The sequence below is a fragment of the Grus americana genome, chromosome Z (assembly GCF_028858705.1).
Source record: "Grus americana isolate bGruAme1 chromosome Z, bGruAme1.mat, whole genome shotgun sequence".
NCBI classification, from domain to species: domain Eukaryota; kingdom Metazoa; phylum Chordata; class Aves; order Gruiformes; family Gruidae; genus Grus; species Grus americana.
Window position 1 is genome coordinate 31,600,241 of NC_072891.1, and position 20,449 is coordinate 31,620,689.

General features: G+C 43.0%; 1 protein-coding gene across 1 annotated transcript; it reads right to left on the reverse strand.

Annotated features, from left to right (window-relative positions):
* Positions 1–1,109: 1,109 nt before the first annotated feature.
* SPATA6L (spermatogenesis associated 6 like) lies at positions 1,110–20,101 on the reverse strand. The gene is made up of 6 exons (XM_054811021.1): positions 19,900–20,101; positions 16,059–16,107; positions 15,128–15,169; positions 11,551–11,675; positions 8,585–8,662; positions 1,110–1,306 (listed from the first exon to the last, which is right to left on the reverse strand). Exons 2-6 carry the CDS (start codon positions 16,066–16,068, stop codon positions 1,235–1,237), a joined length of 327 nt encoding a protein of 108 aa, XP_054666996.1. The 5' UTR covers positions 16,069–16,107; positions 19,900–20,101; the 3' UTR covers positions 1,110–1,234.
* Between the last annotated feature and the right edge of the window lie 348 nt (positions 20,102–20,449).

The window sequence follows — 20,449 nt, forward strand, 5'->3', positions numbered from 1 at the left end:
TAAGCAAGACCTGCCAGAGCAAAAAGCTCTCTCTCACTCAGTGACACGGGTAGAACATGGATACCTGACCTGAACCTTTGCTCAGAGAAATTGGTGTAAACTTGCATTCCACAGCATACCACTGCACACTGATCTCCAAAGGTCCTGCAAGGAAATAGCAAAACGGAGTTGCCCTCCTTACATGGGAAGGAAGTGACTCTGTGAGGAAGTGGGAGTCTGCCTATTTTTCCTCCCCAAAGTTGACGGTCAATCGTGTCTAGTATTTCACTGCTCAGAGTGACTCTGTCTGGCTTGCGAGCCGGGCCTGAGGGAGGGTACAGCATAGATGCTGGGCATTATCCAACCCTAAGCTAGGGGGTGCCTCTCCAAACACCAAGAACGGCTGCTCACGCTTCTCAGAAACTAATCGTAACTCCGTAAGTTCATCCCACAAAACACTCCTGGCCTAAATGAGCATTCACGGACGGAGCGCGTGGGGTTCTTCCTACGCAAATTGAAGGGGAGCGTCACCCACCTCAAACAGAAGGGTGCAGGCGGCTGTACGCTAGAGAGGAGGGCAACTGAATCTCAGTTCCTCTCCGGATAAGGATCATGAGCATGCACTGTGAAATTCAGAAGCAATAAATGTGAAACCAATGGAAGGGAGTACATCCGTTGTATCTGTCTACCTGAGGCATCATTCAACTGTGGAACTCTCCAGGGGACTGTGGAAAATTATTTCATGATAATGAAAATGTATCATAAAGAGAAATAAAGAACTTGCACAGAACATCAATCTCACATTTCAGGGCATAAAGGCAACTACCAATTGACAGGGGTGACAAGAACTTTCCTCGGGGTATTTCTTCACGCAGTTGTATTCGACGTGAGTTTTCACACACTCCTTCTGAAATGTCTAGTGCTAGCCACTGACGGAGACTTCTAGGCGAACCACGGCTTTTCTATATATCCGTACAAAGAAAGCATTTCCTCAAGAGTTGTCACAATTCTTCTACTGGAGTTTATCTGAGAATCCTAAGTTCGCTTTGCCCAAGAAGTCAGAAAGTAAACTTTCTTGTCATTCAGCTTGCATTCTCACAGCACAAAGTCACTTGGGTAACTGACTTGATTAAAAATTAGTAACCTGTTTTGAAAAGCAGAGGGACTCCCAACAGGACTTGGTGACTTGAGGTAGCAGAGGAAACTGCATGGTGAAAAGCTGAATCCCTCTGACTGGGAGGATAATGCAAGTAACTCACAGGTCCATCTGTTCCAAGAGGTGATGAATCATGTTCAGAAGTACCCTCTTCAGATGGTTCCTTATCATCTGGTGAATACAGAAGCAAATTTCCGTAACTAGAATTGACACATGACATAGCAGAAGAAAGCGACTGGGGAAAGAAAGGAAGGGAGAAGTTGTCACCCACTGAATGGAAAGGAAGAATAAAGGGGATATTAGAGGTAAGCTGAAAACTGGCAATGCCAAACGTAAACCAGGTACCCAGACCCACTGTGAGGCGCGTGAAGTGGAAGCCCTTAAAACTATGGCCCATATTCAACAAAAATATGCAGAATTCCTCACGCTGCTGACAAAAGCTGATCAAACTCATAATTTTAGCCAGATACTATCTCACTTGTAAAAGGGTAGGACACCACAGGAAACATGAGCAAGCCGATCGTGAGCATCTTTGATATCAGACCTCATTAGCAGCATGCCTGATATTTGAGAGAGAAACAACGGCATTAATTGATAGGGCCTAAAACTGTGTCTCCGCAACTACTATGGCAAACCTGCCCCTCATCAGACACATATCTTTCTTACACCTTTCAAGGATCCCTTACTCAGAGGAGGATAAACAAAATGGCTGAAGGCAAATTCTAGTGTCTAGAACAGGTGATGAGATGGGGTATGGTTCACTTCCAAATTAATCTGGCTCCTCTGATAAGACTGACTGCAGGTTAGTACGTGCACTGTTCTTCTCACTTTACGTTGGCCACGTGAAAGCTTGGCATCCAGTCTTGACTAGTTGTCCGTTTTAGATAATCAAAGAAGAGAGGCAAGAACTGCTGGTATATGACACACCCCAGATGCCTTAGATGGTGGCTATATGAAAGAACAAATCACCATCTTTCCACCGGCTATGGAAAGAGCAGAGATGTTTAGCTCAGACTAGATGTCAAACCTTTCTCTGGCTGTAATTACCTTAGATGATTGCTACTTCACTCGTGTCTGTTCAGCATTCTTTCCGATGTTACTGCAGAAGCCCGTTCAATTATTAATGAACAGGCATTAAAACCAGATGAAATACCATTATATTTGGCTCTACCAGTCCCTTGCTACAAAGGCTGGAGTCTGACTGAACCCCAGGACAGTCAGTGAATGACAGGCAGATAATGACCAAGACTAATACACATGAAGAGCAAACATTGTTTTCCGCTAGAGGTTTGGTACTTTGGTTGAGCAGTACTCGTCAGAGAACGCCAGGGCAGAAAACCTTTCAGCACATGGCTGTACCTGCTCATGTAGAGCAACGGCTCTAGAGTCTTTTCTTATCAATACTAATTACTTTCTGCTATTGCTAATCTAAGGTAGGTTTGAATTCATGACTGGGAGCGAAGCAACCCTCAATCACATTGCTATAAGGATGTGTCCCAGCTACAGCTTTTGCGTGAAAGACTTTTGCACATTTGAGACAGCTACAACTTCTTGGGTACGAGTGCCGGGTAGTCTGATGTAGCAATGCAGCGTATGACAAAATGCTGACCTGGTGTCAAGTCAGTTCAAGTCTTCTAGTGTGCTAGCAGTGGCTTTCTTGAGCACCTGTACAAGGAATCCTAGACCAAAGGTTGTATTTGCACAGGAAACTCCCATTCAAGATCAGATTATGCTGGTTTTGCTGCTGCTAATAGTCAAGCAAGTTAGACTAGTGCTGACACGAGTATGTTTTTACTTGCTACACCTCCAAGCAAAAGGCAGGCATTGGCAAAGAGCCATTCGGTCTTCTCCATTTTGGCCTAGTTGTAGGCCACTTAGAAGCCAGACTTCTCTACGGTTTTTATTAAAAGGTGGTCTGTAAAGTTGTAAACAGTTGAAAAAGTTGTAAAGTTGGGCAGGGAAACTTCAGTATAGTCTATCACCATTGTTTTGCAAAATTAAGGATTTGGGGTGAATTATTTTTCTTTTTATACCTTTGCTTACTTCTGTGGGGCTTTCATCTTCCTTATGCCAAAGTATGGTGACCCTCACATTTTCTCCATGACAGAGAACTAGAATTATTGTTTTCTAAGCCATCAACCCTCCTCGTGGAACTGCTCCATTAGAATACAGAGTAACAGAAGAGAAACAATTCTCCACTAGATATTTTTTAATTACCTTAACTGAGATATTGGACGCTTCACAGTTATCAAACGATGAAGCCAAAAAAAAAAAAAAAAAAAAAAAAAAAAGGATTTCAGCATTGCAAACTATTCATATTGCAATCAGCATATTGACAAAAAAGTCATGCAGTCCAGGAAGACCTGTGCACTTCTGTTCTGAGAAATAACTTGAACGACAGGCAGAGAATGACCAAGAATAATACACATGAGGAGGAAACATTCTTTTCCACTGACTGGATTATGAATAGTTTGCATATTGCAAGGGGCAGAAAGAACAGATGACACATGAAAATTGGTATGGTGTCATACTGACACTGGGATTCGGCTATCCCCCACCCCCCCACCCCCCGTAAGTATTTCTGTTCATGCGAAGGGACTTTGGATGAGGACCTTTACACCAACCAGCTGGAGTAAGACTTCCTCAGAGAAACACGTCCTCGGCTCCCAATTCCTGTTGGCTTGATCCCGGCTCCCAAGCAGGACACAGACTCCTCTTTCCCTCTCCAAGCACTGATTACTTCAATAGGCAGCCCATTAGTGCTAGACCAATAGTCCCAATAGCCAGTCACTACACTTCCTCTGCTTTCCACGCTACAACATAAATCCCCTCAAAGGACTGGTGGTGTTCCCCAGTGCCAGATACGGGCTGGAGCTTTCGTGTGTCTCAGCAAGTCTCACTGCCCATTTCCTCATGGTGGGCAGCGGAGGGGAGGTGCTGCTCTCTCTCTGCTGACCAGCGATAGGACACGAGGAGATGGGATGAAGCTGCGTCAGGGGAAGGTCAGAGTGGGCATTAGGAACAGGTTCTCCACTGAGGTGGTGGTCGGTCACTGGAACAGGCTCCCCAAGGAAGTGGTCACGGCACCAAGCCTGTCAGCACTGTTCAAGGAGCGTCTGGACGATGCTATAAATCATATGGTTTAGTTTTAAGTAGTCCTGCGAGGAGCAGGGAGTTGAACTCGATGATCCCTATGGGCCCCTTCCAACTTGAGATATTCTGTGATTCTTTTTTATCATGTTTGAGGTAGGTGTGCTGATACCAAAGGATATGGAGAAGTCTGAGATACTCAATGCCTTCTTTGCCTCCATCTTTACCAGTAAAACTGTCCTTGAGCAATCCCAAGCCCCAGAAGCCAGAGGGAAAGTCTGGAACGAGACCTACCCCAATGGTAGGAAGACCAGATTAAAGAGAACTTAAACTCGACATTCATGGGGCATAAGAAGTTGCACCCACAAGTGCCGAGGGAGCTGCATGATGTCATTGCAAGTTCACTCCTGATTATCTTTGAAAGGTCATGGCAACTGGGAGAGGTTTCTGAAGACTGGAGGAAAGCAAATGTCACTCCTATCTTCAAGAAGGGCAAGAAGAAAGATCCAGGGAACTACAGGCTGGCCAGCCTAACCAGAATTCCTGGGAAGATAATAGAGCAACTAATCCTGGAAGCCATTTTTCCAAACATGTAAAGCACAAGATGGTAGTCAGGAATAGTCAGCATGGATTTACAAAGAGGAAGCCATGCTTAACCAACCTGATAACTTTCTACAATGAGGTGACTGGCTTGGTGGATGAAAGGAGAGCAGTGGATGTTGTTTACCTTAACTTCAGTTGAGATTTTGACACCATCTCCCATAGCATCCTCACAGAAAAGCTGACAAAGTACAGGTTAGATAAGCAGACAGTGAAGTGAATTAAAGTAGCCTGAACAGCCAGGCCTAGAGGGTTGTGATCAGTGGCTTAGAGGCAAGTCATTAGTGGTGTATCCCAGGAGTCAATGCTGGGGCCAATACTGTTTAACATCTTTACCAATGACCCAGAGTGCACCCTCAGCAAGTACAGAGACAGTACAAAACTGGGAGGAGTAGCTGATCCATAAGATGGTTGTACAGCTATTCAGAGGGACTCAGACAGACAAAACGATGTCTAAGAGAAATCTCATGAAGGTTAACAAAGATGAATGCAAAGTCCTGCGTCTGGGGAGAAATATCGCCGGGCACCAGTACATGCTGTGGACTGACTGGCTACACATCAGCTCTGCAGAGGAGGACCTCAGGGTTCTGGTGGACAACAAGCTGACCATGAGCCAGCAATGTAACCTCATGGCAAAGGTGGCCAACAGCCTCCTGGGCTGCATTAGGAAAGGCATTGCAAGCATGTGGTGGGAGGTGATCTCTCTACTCAGCACTGGTAAAGCCATAACTGGAGTACTGTGTCCAGTTCTGCGTTCCCCAGTACAAGAAAGAGATGGACTTACTGGACCAAGTCCAGTGAAGGGACACAAAGATGATTAGGGGACTGGAGGATCTTTCACATGAGGAAAGGCTGAAAGAGCTGGGACTGTTCAGCCTGGAAAAGAGAAGGCTCGGGGGGTATCTTATTCACGTGTATAAATACCTGATGGGTGGGAATCAAGAAGACAGAGCCAGGCTCTTCACAGTCATGCTCAGAGACAAAACAAAAGGCAATGGGTACAAATTAAAACCCATGAAATTCCTTCTGAACACAGGAAAACACTGTTCTGCTGTGAGGCTGGTCAAACCACTGCCTAGGGAGGTTGAGGAGTCTCCATCCACAGAGATATTCAACCCCCCAACTGGACATGGTCCTGTGCAACATGTTCTAGCTGCCCTTGCTTGAGCAGGGGGATTGCATTAGATGGTTTCATGAGATCTTTTCCAACCAAAACAATTCTGTGATTCTGAGATTCTATTGTTGTCTGTGACCATCTAATGCAAGGATGTAGAGAAGACCGAGCCAGGCTCTATTCAGAGATACACAGTGGAAGGACGAGAACAAATTACGTAAGTTCCAATTAAATACAAGAACAACTTTTTTTACCATGAGCATGGTCAGCCCAGAGAGGCCATGAAATCTCTGTCCTTGGAAATATTCAAGACTCAACTGCACAAGGCCTTAAGCAGCTTAATCTATTTGGACCTGCTTCAAGTGGGGTTGGGACAACTGCAGAGGTCCATCTCAAGTGGAATGATTTCATGATTCTCATGCAAAGCTGGATTTAAAGAATGTAACCTGTCCCAGATTAACATATTTGTGGAAACACTTAAAATACACGACTGTTAAATATAGGGCTGGTGCAGCACTGGAATAGGACTGTGGAACACAAATCAGGACCTAAGCAAACCTAAGTTACTCTAGATAGCTGTCACTTTAGCCTGGAAGTATTGATCATCTGGGAAACATTGTTTCCTTCTCTCTAAACCAGGCAGTCAGAAAAACTGCCCTAGTAATTATTAGTGCTTTAAAGCATTCAGCTGCAACACCCTACTGACTAATGTCAAAGGTTTATTGATGAAACCCCAGAAACACTTTCCACTAACTTCAGTGACTAACAAAAGACTTCGATGGATATAAGTAGAACCATGGAGACTGACAATCACTGCCATACCATCAGGGACCTCAGTTTACTGGCGTGTCAGTAAGTACAACCAGTCCCAGAGATTTCAGAAGGAAGCAGAAGGACTATGTCAAAAATATGAAATAAACTGCCCACTTGATTCCTTACCAAGTACAGAAATGTACAGATTGGTTTATATCCAAAAGAAAAGGGGAGGGTTAATACGTATTATATTTTTATAGTATCTACATATGTCTTTGAATTCTTTGTAGTATCTTTTCCTTTCTTGAATATTGTTAACTGACTGACCTAATTTCCACCAGCTGCCAGTGAGTTTGACAGGCCAATTACATACTGAACAAAAAACCATTTCTGTTTATATTTTCAAATTTGTTGCTAAATTTCTTCAGTCTTCTGGTGATCTAGTAGTTCAAGACAGGACAGACAAAAATTTTAAAATTAATACTGTCAAAAGTTCACCTTTTTAATGCAGCACAGCAGTTTTAGAACTTACATGTCTGACTACAAATGGTGGCTTGTTCTCATTTTCTGATTTGCACTCAGTAGACCCTAGGCTCCATCTTGATGGCTACTGCTGATTTTCTCTGCAGAGTTCACAGAAGTGGTCCCTAGTGTTTAGAGAAGGAGCTTGTGATTGTAAGGACCTTGTACGCCTTCCATAGCTTTTATCCCTTTTCACTGATGCCTTGCATTGTGTTAGTGATCGGTTCCTTTGTTTTGGTGATGCAGATCTTTGATTCCTTGTTCTGTTTTGTCCTGGCAGAGTAATTCACTGTTGTACAATTACCTAAGTAAAACCAGGGACAAGCCATTTGCAACTCCCTGCAAAAAAGATGAAGATCTAAGCAGAAATTCCAGTATTTGTATCTCTGTATGTACCAAATGGAAGACTCTGTGATTCTGTGTTGGTGTGTGGCAAAGTAAAAAACAGAAAGAAGTCAGCATGGGGTTATATATGCTATCTCCTTCCACATTATCTCAGTTGTATAACATCTCAACTAGGGCTCAATCCGAAAAGATTGTTCCCTGGCTGTCACAGAGCTCAGAAAAAGATGAAGTATTTCAGAAAAGCACTTGTGAGCATAGAACGTTCAGAACTTTGGTTAAAATCTTGAAATCCTGACTTCTGTGGGAGCTTATTCAAGTAAACCTTGCAAGTTTCTCAGGTCAAGAGACCTGAATATGGGGGCCAAATTCAGCAGCTGTTACTCGTACAAAAGTACTTCATGTGCCATGAGTGTTTTGTTCCAGCAGGGAAGACAGAATTCTGTCCCTGCAAGATATTATCCAACAGATAACCTGCTAAATATATAGCCACTAAACAAAGCACAGAAAACATTGTTAGCACTTTCTCAGAAGAGGACTAACTGGTTGCAATTCAGTCTGAATCAGAGGATGCAATGGTAAACAGGGGAAGCATGCATTCACTAAGTAAAAGCATGCAAAAAGAAGCACTTGTAAAAACTAGATATAAACCACTGTCAGCAAAAGACAGGAGGCAGTGAAATGCCGTCAAATCAAGAGATCATTATCTGCTCAAACCTTACCTTCAATAGAACGCAATGCAAGGATTATTTGGTTTTGTGGGCGTTCCCTGGAACAAATTCCTTAATAATTAGGAAATGAGTGCATCTGGGATAGCAGATAACAAACTGAGAAATGGATGGCTTTGGTTCACTCAGTCAGATTTTTTGTTGTTACAGCAAAATCTAGGGCCCCTGGCATGGCCTTAAATCTTACATACCATTGCTGCCTAAGGTATCTAGATACCAACAGAAAAGCTAGACTCAAATTGACTCAGTCAAAGGTTATAAAATTGCAGCCAGGTCTGCATCCTTGTCATAAATACTTACATAATTCTTCCTTCTGTACTGAAGTGGAATCTCCGTAATGGTTGTTCTTGTGGAGAACTCTATTTTTGGTACTATTCCCTTAAAAATAACAGTTAAGGGGAAAGGATTAAAAACATAATCACTGCATATACATCCCCCCTTATAATCAGAACACTTCAAGTCCTTCATTGCAACTGCAGTGACTAAAAGAGGCACTGCAGCTAAAAAACTCACAAGCAAAGAACAGTTGTAAAGCAATTTTGCTATGCAAAGCAGTAATTAGATTTTAGTCTGCTCTCTTAATAGGCATAAACCATGCAAGAAGGGCAGCATGAGGCACAAGGCCAGCAAGATCAAAACATATGCTTGTGGCACTAGCACTGCCCCAGAGCATTTCCTCATAAAGCTAATATTGTGAAGAAAGGTGAGTAGAATCCTTTGAACTACAGAGAAGATACACAGCTCTCTACCATTTGATTAGCAGCTCCATTTGCACATTAGTCTTCCTGGTGGATCAGGGTGGCCCACAGGACACTTTCCAAAATGGTGTGAAATAGAAATTCTGGTTTGCCTTTCAAGGCAGGTAATGCTATGACAAATACTGTAAAAGACACTAATGATCTCTAACTAAAAATAAAAAATAGAAATCTGTTCACTTGCCTTCAACTCTGAATTGTGCATTTCTAGCAGTTCCTCTTTCTTCTACAAGAGTGACAGAGAAATCACAGTACAGTACCTTCAAACTATATTTGCCCTTACTCTTATGCAAAGAGGAGGAGCAAACAGAAGCAGTGGCAATGAAGAAGCAAAGAAATGAGCACTCTATATGAAGGGAAAGAAGGTGATGACATATTGGTAAAGGAATAGGTGATTTGAGGACAGCATCTGACTGGCTCAGATCCAGCCAGAGAAATGATATGATACTGCCATTCTTAAGGACCAAGTTAAAGAATCATACAATGTAACATTTGGTTAACCAGAACATGTATTTCTTCTAAATTTCTGTTTTAAATTTATAGAAAGTACTCTTGTATTAGGCAGAACTTTCTAACAGTTAGTTGTTCTTGAGTCTAGTATTTTCTATACCTGCAATTTATGCACAAAACCCCAGCTTTTCATGTGAAATAGTGGCATTCCTAGTTTGTAGAGTAATTACAAGAACTTTCTGAATGAATCAATGCAACATTGAGTCTGCAGGAAGGATGCTCCTCCGTGTTCTATTCTAAGCTGCGATGGACTCAGGTTAATAAAATTCAAGTAATTTGCATTGCTTCTTTTGCATAACCCAATCCATAATGCAGGGAGAGGGATTGTGTTGGGTTTGCGTGGCAAGGTTTTGGTAGCGGGGGGGCTACAGGGGTGGCTTCTGTGAGAAGCTGCTAGAAGCTCCCCCTGTGTCTGACAGAGCCAATGCCAGCCGGCTCCAAGACGGGCCTGCTGCTGGCCAAGGCCAAGCCAATCAGTGCCTCTGTGATAACATATTTAAGAAGAAGAAAAACACTTAGAGAGGGAGAGCTTTTGCAGCCGGAGAGAGGAGTGAGAAGATGTAAGAAACTCTGCAGACACCAAGGTCAGTACAGAAGGAGGGGGAGGAGGTGCTCCAGGCGCCGGAGCAGAGATCCCCCTGCAGCCCGTGGTGAAGGCCATGGTGAAGCAGGCTGTCCCCCTGCAGCCCATGGAGGAAGGATGAGGGGGTGTAGAGATTCCACCTGCAGCCCATGGAGGACCCCACGCCGAAGCAGGTGGAGGCACCTGAAGGAGGCTGTGGCCTCTGGGAAGCCCACGCTGGAGCAAGTTCCTGGCAGGACCGGTGGACCCGTGAAGAGGGGAGCCCACGCCAGGGCAGGTTTGCTGGCAGGACTTGTGACCCCGTGGGGGACCCCACGCTGGAGCAGTTTGCTCCTGAAGGTCTGCACCCCGTGAGAGGGACTCCATGCTGGAGCAGGGGAACGATGAGAGGAGTCCTCCCCCTGAGGATGAAGAAGCGGCAGAAACACTGTGAGATGAACTGACCGTAACCCCCACTCCCCGTCCCCCTGTGCCGCTGAGGGGGGGAAGGTTGAAGCCGGGAGTGAAGTTGAGCCCGGGAAGATGGGAGGGGTGGGGGGAGGTGTTTTAAGAGTTGATTTTATTTTCTCATTCCTCTACTCTGTTTTGCCTAGTAATAAATTAGATGAATTCCCTCTCTAAGTTCGGTCTGTTTTGCTCGTGACAACAATTAGTGAGTGATCTCTCCCTGTCCCTATCTCGACCTACAAGCATTTCGTTATGCCTTTTCTCCCCTGTTTAGTGAATGAGGGGAGTGAGAGAGCGGCTCTGGTGGGCACCTGGCCTCCAGCCAGGGTCAACCCACCACAGTCCTTTTTGGCGCCCAACGTGGGGCTCGAGAAAAATCGAGATAAGGATAGTAATTGGAAGAGGTAACGGGCAAAACATTGACAGGGATGAAAACATAATCATTTTAGGCTGCTATTGCTGCTTCAGGAAACAATGAACCTCAGCAAGAATGGGCAGTGGAAGGATTTACAAAGCTATGAAAATGAAAGACTCCCAAGAGATGAGTGAGAACAGGCAGAGTGAAAAACCAAGGCCTGTACAAGAGGGAAAGAAAATGGATAGAAAGCTGGCATCCTCAAAGGCAATTTGTACAAAGAAACTTGAAAATCTTTAAAGCACCTGGCCCTTTCACATAACCTTTGGATGGAGGTACATAATTGAACACAAAATTTTGCTATTATGGCTTCTAACCTGCCTATGCAGAGAGATCATTTTCACTGTCTGTGACTAACAAATTAATTGTTAGGATAGCACGTACTCAGTATATTCTCTGAGGCACTTCCATATTCAAAAGAGCATATAAGCATCTCCCTCTACTCAGGAGGACCAAAGGAATAGTCAAACTCCAGTACTCACAAAGTTGCTACTAAGTAGCTAAATTCCTTCCTTCTTCAGACACATACAATAAGTACCAGCTTTGGGCAACTTACTGGGAAATGAGGAGAAGTTTTCATCAGTAATTCTCTATCCACACCAGGATATGTAGGAGTCAGTTTGCACTTTGGGAATAGACAGTTTTGTGCAATTTCTTCATAAACTGCAAGGTCATCCCCGACTGAAAGAATAAAGAAACACCCATAGAAAAATAGCTTTCAAGGTTGCTACATGGAATTTTCATTAACAGCTGTGCAATGAAACTTCAAATGTCCTTGACAGAATACTGCCCCTCTCATACATACAGTAATAGGCGGTGGTTCGGACATTAGCAGGCCTAGAGCGGTACAGGAATGGCACACGCTCAGCATGACGTAGAATTATTTGATGTTGGAAATGTTTAAGACAGCAGTTCCTTTTTAGTATACTGTCCTCCTCTGTGTCAGCAAACCTTTCAGTTCACATTCCTGAGGGTCACAGCAAACAAAACCACAGAAAAACAGAAAACCCAACCATTTGGTTCTGTATTTGTATACAAGAAAGAACACAGCAACATCAGATTTTATTTTTGCCTGCTTGACTGAGAATAACTGCTTCTCCAGCAAATGGCTTATTCACTTTATCTCCAGTGCTCTGACTATGCTGCATCTGATTACTTTGTCTTCTGAACATGAAATGAAGAGGGCAAAAGGGAGGGAAACCATTTACATTTTCATTAGTTTTGAAAGACTTGGCTTAGCATGGCAGCACTGGAGTTTGATGCTGTCATTAACTTTCCAGCCATCAGTACCCTGAAACATTTTGGGGATGGAGATGACTGCAAGGCTTGACAGCAGACTACCTAGTTACAGTATAGAGAATGTCCAAAGCTATGACAGAGGATATATACAGATGATGTATAATGCATGTTTTACAAAGTATATATAATGCCCATGTTTATATACAGCATGCTAAATCTTGGCCCAGCTGATTTCTCAGTGCTTTCAGTATGACCAGGAGCCACCTCACTGGGCAAACAACTAATTATTCTAATCAGTTGCCTGCAGGAATAAAATAAAAAAGGTTGATATGAGATTATAACATTTGAATGTTTGTTCAGCAAAGATAGTCACCATTACTTTTGAAAGGTATTCCCTCCAGAGAGCCAGCATGTAGTAAATGAACATCATCTAATTTGGCCATCCAACCACACAGCATGAGACCAATGTCCTACTAACTGAGAGGGTAAGTACCCATGTTACAAGTGAAAACCAGGTGCAGATCCCTCAGGGACAAGGCACAACACTCAGCAAGTGAAAGCTTTGGCTTTAATGAAAGTGTGGCATTACCACGGTAGGAGCCCCAGTACACCGATGCTAGTCAAAATGGGGACCTGATGCAGTGGAACCCTGCTTGTGAGTGAAGCTCAAAGAAAATCACTCCAGGGGTGGATAATAAAACTTGCACTGATTAACCTATCATACATACGCAATATCCTGTTTTGCTCACTAGTGAGCTCGCTGATGTAATGCAGGTGCTGGTGTCTGAATTCTGAGATCTGCAGCTGGCCATCACATTGGCACCTATGCAAAGGTGGGCACAGATGACAGGGGGAGTGAACTACCCTGGGTTACCATCACGATGAGATAAAACATGCTTGGGACTCTGCATATTCGTATAGGAAGAAGTGAACTATCCCAGGTTACTGTAACAAGATACGATGTGCTTGGGAGTCTACAGAGTCAGATGGGAAGAAGCAAACTATCCCAGGTTACCATGACAACAAGATAAGATGTGTTTGGGACTGTGCGTACTTGGATAGGGGAGATGAACTATCCTGGGTTACCGTAACACAATCTTCTTGTGCCCTACAACACACTTTTCCCCAGGTCTTCTCTTCCTTCAGAACCCCATTAACTGTGTTCTGAGTGAATGGAGAAGGTCAGCACTGCTCTGTATAGGTAGCATAGCCAGAGACAGAAGATACTTTCATAAGCTCCCACCACAGGAGGCAAGCTACAAGGTATACTGGTAAGGAAATGAGACACTAAGCTGCCCACAATGGATACAATGCTATAAAAGCTGCTACTGCCTTCACTTGGATGGGTGCTGTGTCTTTACAGGGGCAAGGACACATGTTCACTTCTAATCAGACTGAAAACAAACCCTGCAATTTGGGGATTTCTAGACAAAACAATGGCAAAAGGAAGAAAATTTTCAGAAAAAGTTAATAATAAGAGCAATACTTTTGATCCTATTCAAAGTTTCATCTTTGCTTGTAAGGTCTGTCTTGCTAATGGATCCCAGCTTTAAAATCACCAGAAAAGACTCTTTTGTCACCTTTTGACACTACAAAAAGAAAGGAAATAGTCAATTTTGCCAATGAGGTCTGGCTTCTGATGTTGTAAGGACATAGGCAGGCACCGGTTCCTCTCATGAGGAATATACTTAGTTTTTCTGTATAATTTTTTAATTTAGAAAGTTGAAAGAGGACAACACATCCCACTGTACAAAAAGTAAACAAAATCTCGAAGATACATATTTTTGCAGAGCCAAAAAAAAGGGAACACACCTGAAGTTTGAGTCATGAAAGAACTGTAGGTACTATACAAAACAAAGAAAAGGTGTTCTACAGGGCCAGAATATGCTGAGAGGACCATTAAATCCTTTAGCACTTTTTAAAACAGCCTCATTCCTTTTAAAGTTATCACTGAAGAGTCTTTTCTGTCCTAACACACACACAGAAAATCTGCTATGCCCAGGGGACAAACAAGCATTACTACACCTAACTACATGACAACGTGATACCCACAAAGCTTGCATGAAAGTAATCATATGAGAAGATGAACACTCTCTGGACTAACACAGATCACACTTTTTTGGGGGCCTTGTTTAGGCTTTGATGTAGAGATAACAACAGATTTTCTCATTTGAGTGTTTGTATCTCTTTTTTCCAGTATCACTGAACGGTTTTGAACCTGGAATGACATCACAAATAACCCTTTATTATATCAGCAACCCTTATAAGCAAAAAGCAAAGAAGAAAGAGAAAGATGAATATCCAAAACAAAACATTTTGAGAAATAAATACAAAATGTGCAAGCAATATTTATTACACAAAGAACATAAAGTATATTTTGAATTTTCCATTATAAAACCATAACCAATTTTATCAAGTTACCTGCAGTTTTAGAATGATCCATAATCAGAGACCTTAACAACAGCACTCATCTGTCACCCAGTGTCTACTTGCCTTTTTTCCCATCTTATAAAAACACACAATATGAAGTCTGTAGAAGACCAACAGTACTATCTGCCAAGATGAACTCTACATTATTATTTGTGTTCTATTTAAATAGTCTAGCAAACTAGACTATTAGAAATAAGAAAATCAGAGTAAAGAAAGTAAAGCAACATGACTGATCCTAACAAATTTTTCAATGCATCTAGTCAGAAGAGGGATTTCTTTTCTCCTCAGATGCGTACCCAAGAATATATAGGAAATGATGGAGTAGAAGGAAATAGAATTGGAGGAGGTCCTGAAATTTATGAGAGAGAGAAAGCTGGAGGACATGACATAAAACTAACACCCATTAATATACTTTCCAGTCTCAAATTAACTAGCATGTGGAAAAACATTTACTTGCCTATTACCTGAAGACACGAGCTGAGTTAATTCAAACTTCATTACATGACCTGGAAGATGAAAAATAAATTAAAATATATACAGGAAGGGTTGGAGGAAGGACAGCAAAGGAAGACTGGACAAAAGACAGAAGAGAAAGAAGATAGATGTAGAGCTAGTCCATTATAATTAACAATATTCTACTTTGGTTCACGGAATGTTTATTCTAGTGTTATTAATATCAGAATAGAAACACACAGGAAAGAAATATCGGCACAAGGTAACTCTCTGTGGTTGACATGTGATGGATTTATAGGACAATAGGACAGTCAGTGGCTTCTGACTTGACCTTCTGTTGACTTTACATGAGTGGCTTGCTCCAGAAGGACAAAAACCTGAGACCCAGCAAGGACAAATGAATGCCAACTGAATTAAAGCTAAGGGATGAAAACTTTTAAATTAATACAACACCTGCTCCTGTAGGTATGACTGAAAAAGTCTGTCCAAAGGGTACTTGCGATGATGAAACTGAGTTTAGACAGACCATTGTTACAATTTTTTTTTCTCTGCCCCATCCCCCCCTTACAAACAATAAATAAGATTTGGGCTTTTAAAAGACTGCCTAGTCATTAAATTCATGACTTGTCACAGACTTCAAAATAAAGAATTGCTGACAGAAAAAATAAAAAGCAGATCTGTCAGGTTAGCCCGTGTCAGGTTAGCCTAGGTGTCAGAACACAGCCCGGCCTAAGAATGGAAAAATCATGTAATTGGCTCAAGAGGAGGTACTAGAGGCTGACATTCAAATGGCTCAATTCAGAGCAATGTATAAGGGGAACAATGTGTACTAGATCACGTACTGTAGAAGGACAAGCAGACAAGCAGACTACATGAACACATGGACCTACTTCATCATTTTTAGATATTAAATTATACAAGCATTTTAAAAATCATACTTACTTTCAAGCATTTCAGCTACTGCAGCAGGATCTACAGCACTTTCAGACACCTTCAGGAAAATATTAAGTAGACAAATTCATTGTAACACCAGTTAACTTAACAATCTAACATTCATAGGAACAATATTCAAAATAATTTCCCTATTCTTTGTCAAGCTGCCACTAAGTGAAATCAAACTTAACTGATACTATATATCTATGTTTGTGTACTTTAAGATGTCCTTTACATTCTTAAAGTTATGTGATGTATTGGAAAAAGTACTTTAAAGCTGAAATTGCATATTCATCCATGTCTGCATCAACTTCAGAACTTTGTAGGAAAAATTATCATGTTCACAGTACTCTGTGTGTAATTTATGAACTGTAAAACAGCAGAACCACAACTACAATTAGGAAATTTATGTTTGGAAAACATTTGAATTCTTGGCTAATCCTACAGAACAGATCACAAAAAAAAAAAAAAAATTAAAAGTCCTAACTGCAAGCATCTTAAAGCATGGGTAATCTTCCACAGGGATGACAGACAAATGAGAACATGTGAAGAAGTCTTCCTGTATGTTTCATGCATTATGTAAAGATTGTCCTAATATCTTATAAAATTTTAAATAATTAAGATATCATCTATGAAATGTCTTTTAAGAAACAAATTCAAATGCACTTGCCTATTCTTGTGTGTTTTATTACAATGACATGTCTTACTCAAAGATACTCTTCTCACGCCTTGGACTGAAATTCTGACCCTTTTGAAGTAAACAGGAACTTTACCACTGATTTTACTTGGGCATTCATGCTGGACATTCTACCTATCTAAAGAAATGTCCTCAGCTGCATCCCACTTATTTTATCAATATTTGCTTTTTTGTTTCTTTCAAATATGCCAACATCCTTCTTTAAATGATATCAGTGGTTTCAGACAGTATTTTAGCAATAGCCTTTTTTAGGAGGGCTGTGCAAAGTCATGTTTTCCCTGAGAAAATATGTTGCTTCATGCTATTTAACACCTACTAATGAAAGTCACAGGCACAGAAACACATTACTGTGAGGCAAGAAAAAAGATGAACTTATTTAACAATATCTACTTCATGATATTACTTTGATGCTCCTCTTATGACTAGGTAAAGGGTACGGGCCTTAATGAAAATTACACTTTGTAGCTTTCAGATGTATTAACTATATAGTTTTTCACTTGTATCAATAATAGCCATAGATGGAAAGGGAAAGTAATCATGTCCCTCAAGGAAGGCCTCTTGTGAACCAGATGCAAAGAATTTTAGAGAAATAGACAGGTAGAAAGAGTGGTTTGGAAAAGAATGGAGAAAAATTTCAAAGAAATAGGTAAGAAAGATACTGTTCCTCTAAACACGGTCTGTTCCTGGTTTGCAATGGCTTCAGCGTAGTTTTGCTTGTCAATAGACATAGCCCTTCTGTCTCACACCATTTTTTTAAAAACAATTTTCAAACACAAAATACTATTCACCAGAACCATAACCAATGAGCATACAGTAAAGCACAGGAAAAACACACTGAAAATTCCTGTTCTCTCTAGTTCCAGGTGTTAGTGTGGCATGCAAAATGGCAGCAAAACCATTTGTCTATTATTTATTTGGATCTTCATTTATATCACATCTGCTGTAATGACAAAAATCTTGGATAGACAATAGCCATATTAGAATTGAGGTATCATATTGCTTCCAGAACAATCATCTGAAACAGAATAAATTCAACTACCCTCATATACACTGTTGCCATTACTGAGATTAGGTAAGAACTGTCCATGTGAGAGATGACCTCTCATAACCACTAACCTTGAAATCTCACAGAAATGTTAAAATTCCAGGAATGGGCCTGATACTTCATCTTACTATGTTGAAATACATGCAAAACAAGAATAACCTACTAATTGCAAAGAAAAATAAGATTATACATGAATTACTGCTTGTACAAGGCTTGAGACATTAGACTTTCTAGCCCAAGGCATCTAACAAGTGAAAATCGTCTTTTCAAAGCACATTGTCTTATGAAATAAGAGAGGGAAAACAGGAGGAAGGCATTCTGTCTCTTTGTGTTTACCCAAGATGCATACACTGAGAAAAATGTGTTTCTCAGGCAGAAACACACCAGGACATGTAACCTTAGGAAAGAAAAAAATATGTTCACATGAGACTCCTTAGTCCAGTCTTACACATAGGCATCAGTCCAAGTCTGCAGGACTCTATCTCAGAAGGGACTCAGCAGGCCATTGGCTTTATTACTGTCAACGTCAAAAGGTTCCCAGATTAAGATCTATCATTGGGAGTTCTCTCATTTTGTATTTTGCACTTTCCTTTTTTATCATCTCATATAACAGGGACTGATTTCATAGACCTTAGCATTACACACGAGAAACATTTGATACCTACAAGGAAATGAATTAGTGAAAACCACCATTTTTTTTTCTTACATATGATGAGAAGACCTGTTATGAACAACATAACATGCAGAGAGATCTGAATAGATTGGAGAACTGGGCAATCACCAGCCACATGAGGTGTAACAAGGGCAAGTGCCAGACTCTGCACCTGGGAAGGGGCAACCCTGGCTATACGTACAGATTGGGCGATGAGATGCTGGAGACCAGCCATGCTGAAAGGGACTTGGGGGTCTTGGTTGACAGCAAGTTGAACATGAGTCAACAACGCGTCCAGGCTGCCAGGAAGACCAACCGTATACTGGGGTGCATCAAGCACGGCATTGCTAGCCGGTCTAGGGAAGTGATCGTCCCACTCTACACTGCGCTGGTGCAGCCTCACCTCGAGTACTGCGTGCAGTTTTGGGTGCCACAGTACAAAAAGGGCATAAAACTATTGGAGAGTGTCCAAAGGAGGGCAACAAAGATGGTGAAGGGTCTAGAGGGGAAGATGTATGAGGAGAGGCTGAAGTCCCTTGGATTGTTCAGCCTAGAGAAGAGGAGACTGAGGAGAGACCTCATCACGGCCTACAGCTTCCTCATGAGGGGGAGCGAAGGGGCAGGTGTTGATCTCCTCCCTCTGGTGACCAGTGACAGAACCCATGGGAACAGAATGAAGCTGCGACGGGGGAGGTTTAGGTTGGATATCAGGAAAAGGTTCTTCACCGAGAGGGTGGTCAGGCACTGGAACAGGCTCCCCAGGGAAGTGGTCACAGCACCAAGCTTGACTGAGTTCAGGAAGGGTCTGGACAACGCTCTCAGTCATGTGCTGTGATTCGGCTGGTCCTGTGTGGAGCCAGGAGTTGGACTCGATGATCCTTATGGGTCTCTTCCAACTCAGGATATTCTATGATTCTATGAACATATTCGCATTATCCATTTGCACAACAGCAGTAGTCCCCTTCATTAAATAAATGTCTCACAGCAAGAAAACCTCCACATTTAATCTAACCTAACAATCTTTCTAGCAGACTTTATACCTGCAACCCCAAAGAACTAGTCAGTGCCTTCTGTTTGGAGGAAGAGCCCACAGATGAGAAACTACGGCTAAAACGAGGGCACGTTCTGATCTTCACAGTGGTATTATCGCTACAAAGGTATGGCGTCATTTTACGTTAACTTCCATTCCCAGATGAGAACCAAGCTATTAAAACCAGACAGCTTCCCAGGAGCTCCTAGAACTAAAGGTGCATTCACAGATGTACATCTGTTCATGTATGTGTAGCTTTGTTGTGCGGCACCTCAGAGTCCCAGAATAACTGCGATGAGAAGTTTCTACCTTATCGCCCCCCCCGCCGCCCTCCCGCACCGGCTGTCTGTGGCGACCCGCCGCTACTCCCTCCCTCCTTCCATCCCTTCCTGCCGCCCCGGACACCCGGGTCTGCCGCAGCCTCACCGCGTCGACCTGCAGCTCGACGACCACCGGTAGCGGCACCTGGGCCGGTGGGCCCGCGCGGGCGGCGGCGGGACTAGGCTGGACGACTGCCCGGCCCGACCTGGCCAGTGTTGCCACGGCAACCGTGGCGCCCCAACGGTCGCGGCGCGCGGCCCCGCCCCGCCCCCTCGGGCGGCGGCGTTCTCGGTGGCCGCGCGCCCGGCGGCGCCCTTCACGGCAACGCCTGGCAGGCCCGGGCGCGCGCCGGCTCCTGCGCACGCACCCGCCGGCGCGTGGTGTTTATTTTTTAAAAAATACGTATATTATATATATTTTTATATATATATATACACGTATAATTTGTCAGCGTCCTGCAGTGGCCTCCAGGGAGGTGCCCGGACGTCCGCCGACGCGGAAGAGGCCCGACACACGGTACTCGGGACATGCGGCAGCGCCTCGGCGGTATAACCGCTGGCCACCGCGCGCTACCGGCAGCCAGGCCTCGCGGGGGGCTGCGGCGGCGGTTTTACCGCGGGGCACTGGCACGGGCACAGGCACGAGCATGGGCATA

Bases quoted from the DNA above. Each gene is read 5' to 3' on its own strand.
- SPATA6L (XM_054811021.1), bottom strand. The intron at 11,676-15,127 runs GTAATAGGCAAG...TTATTCTTTCAG, and splicing joins AACTCAGCTCGTGTCTTCAG to TCGGGGATGACCTTGCAGTT. The intron at 1,307-8,584 runs GTAAGTATTTAT...TGTATTCACCAG, and splicing joins AGTACAGAAGGAAGAATTAT to ATGATAAGGAACCATCTGAA.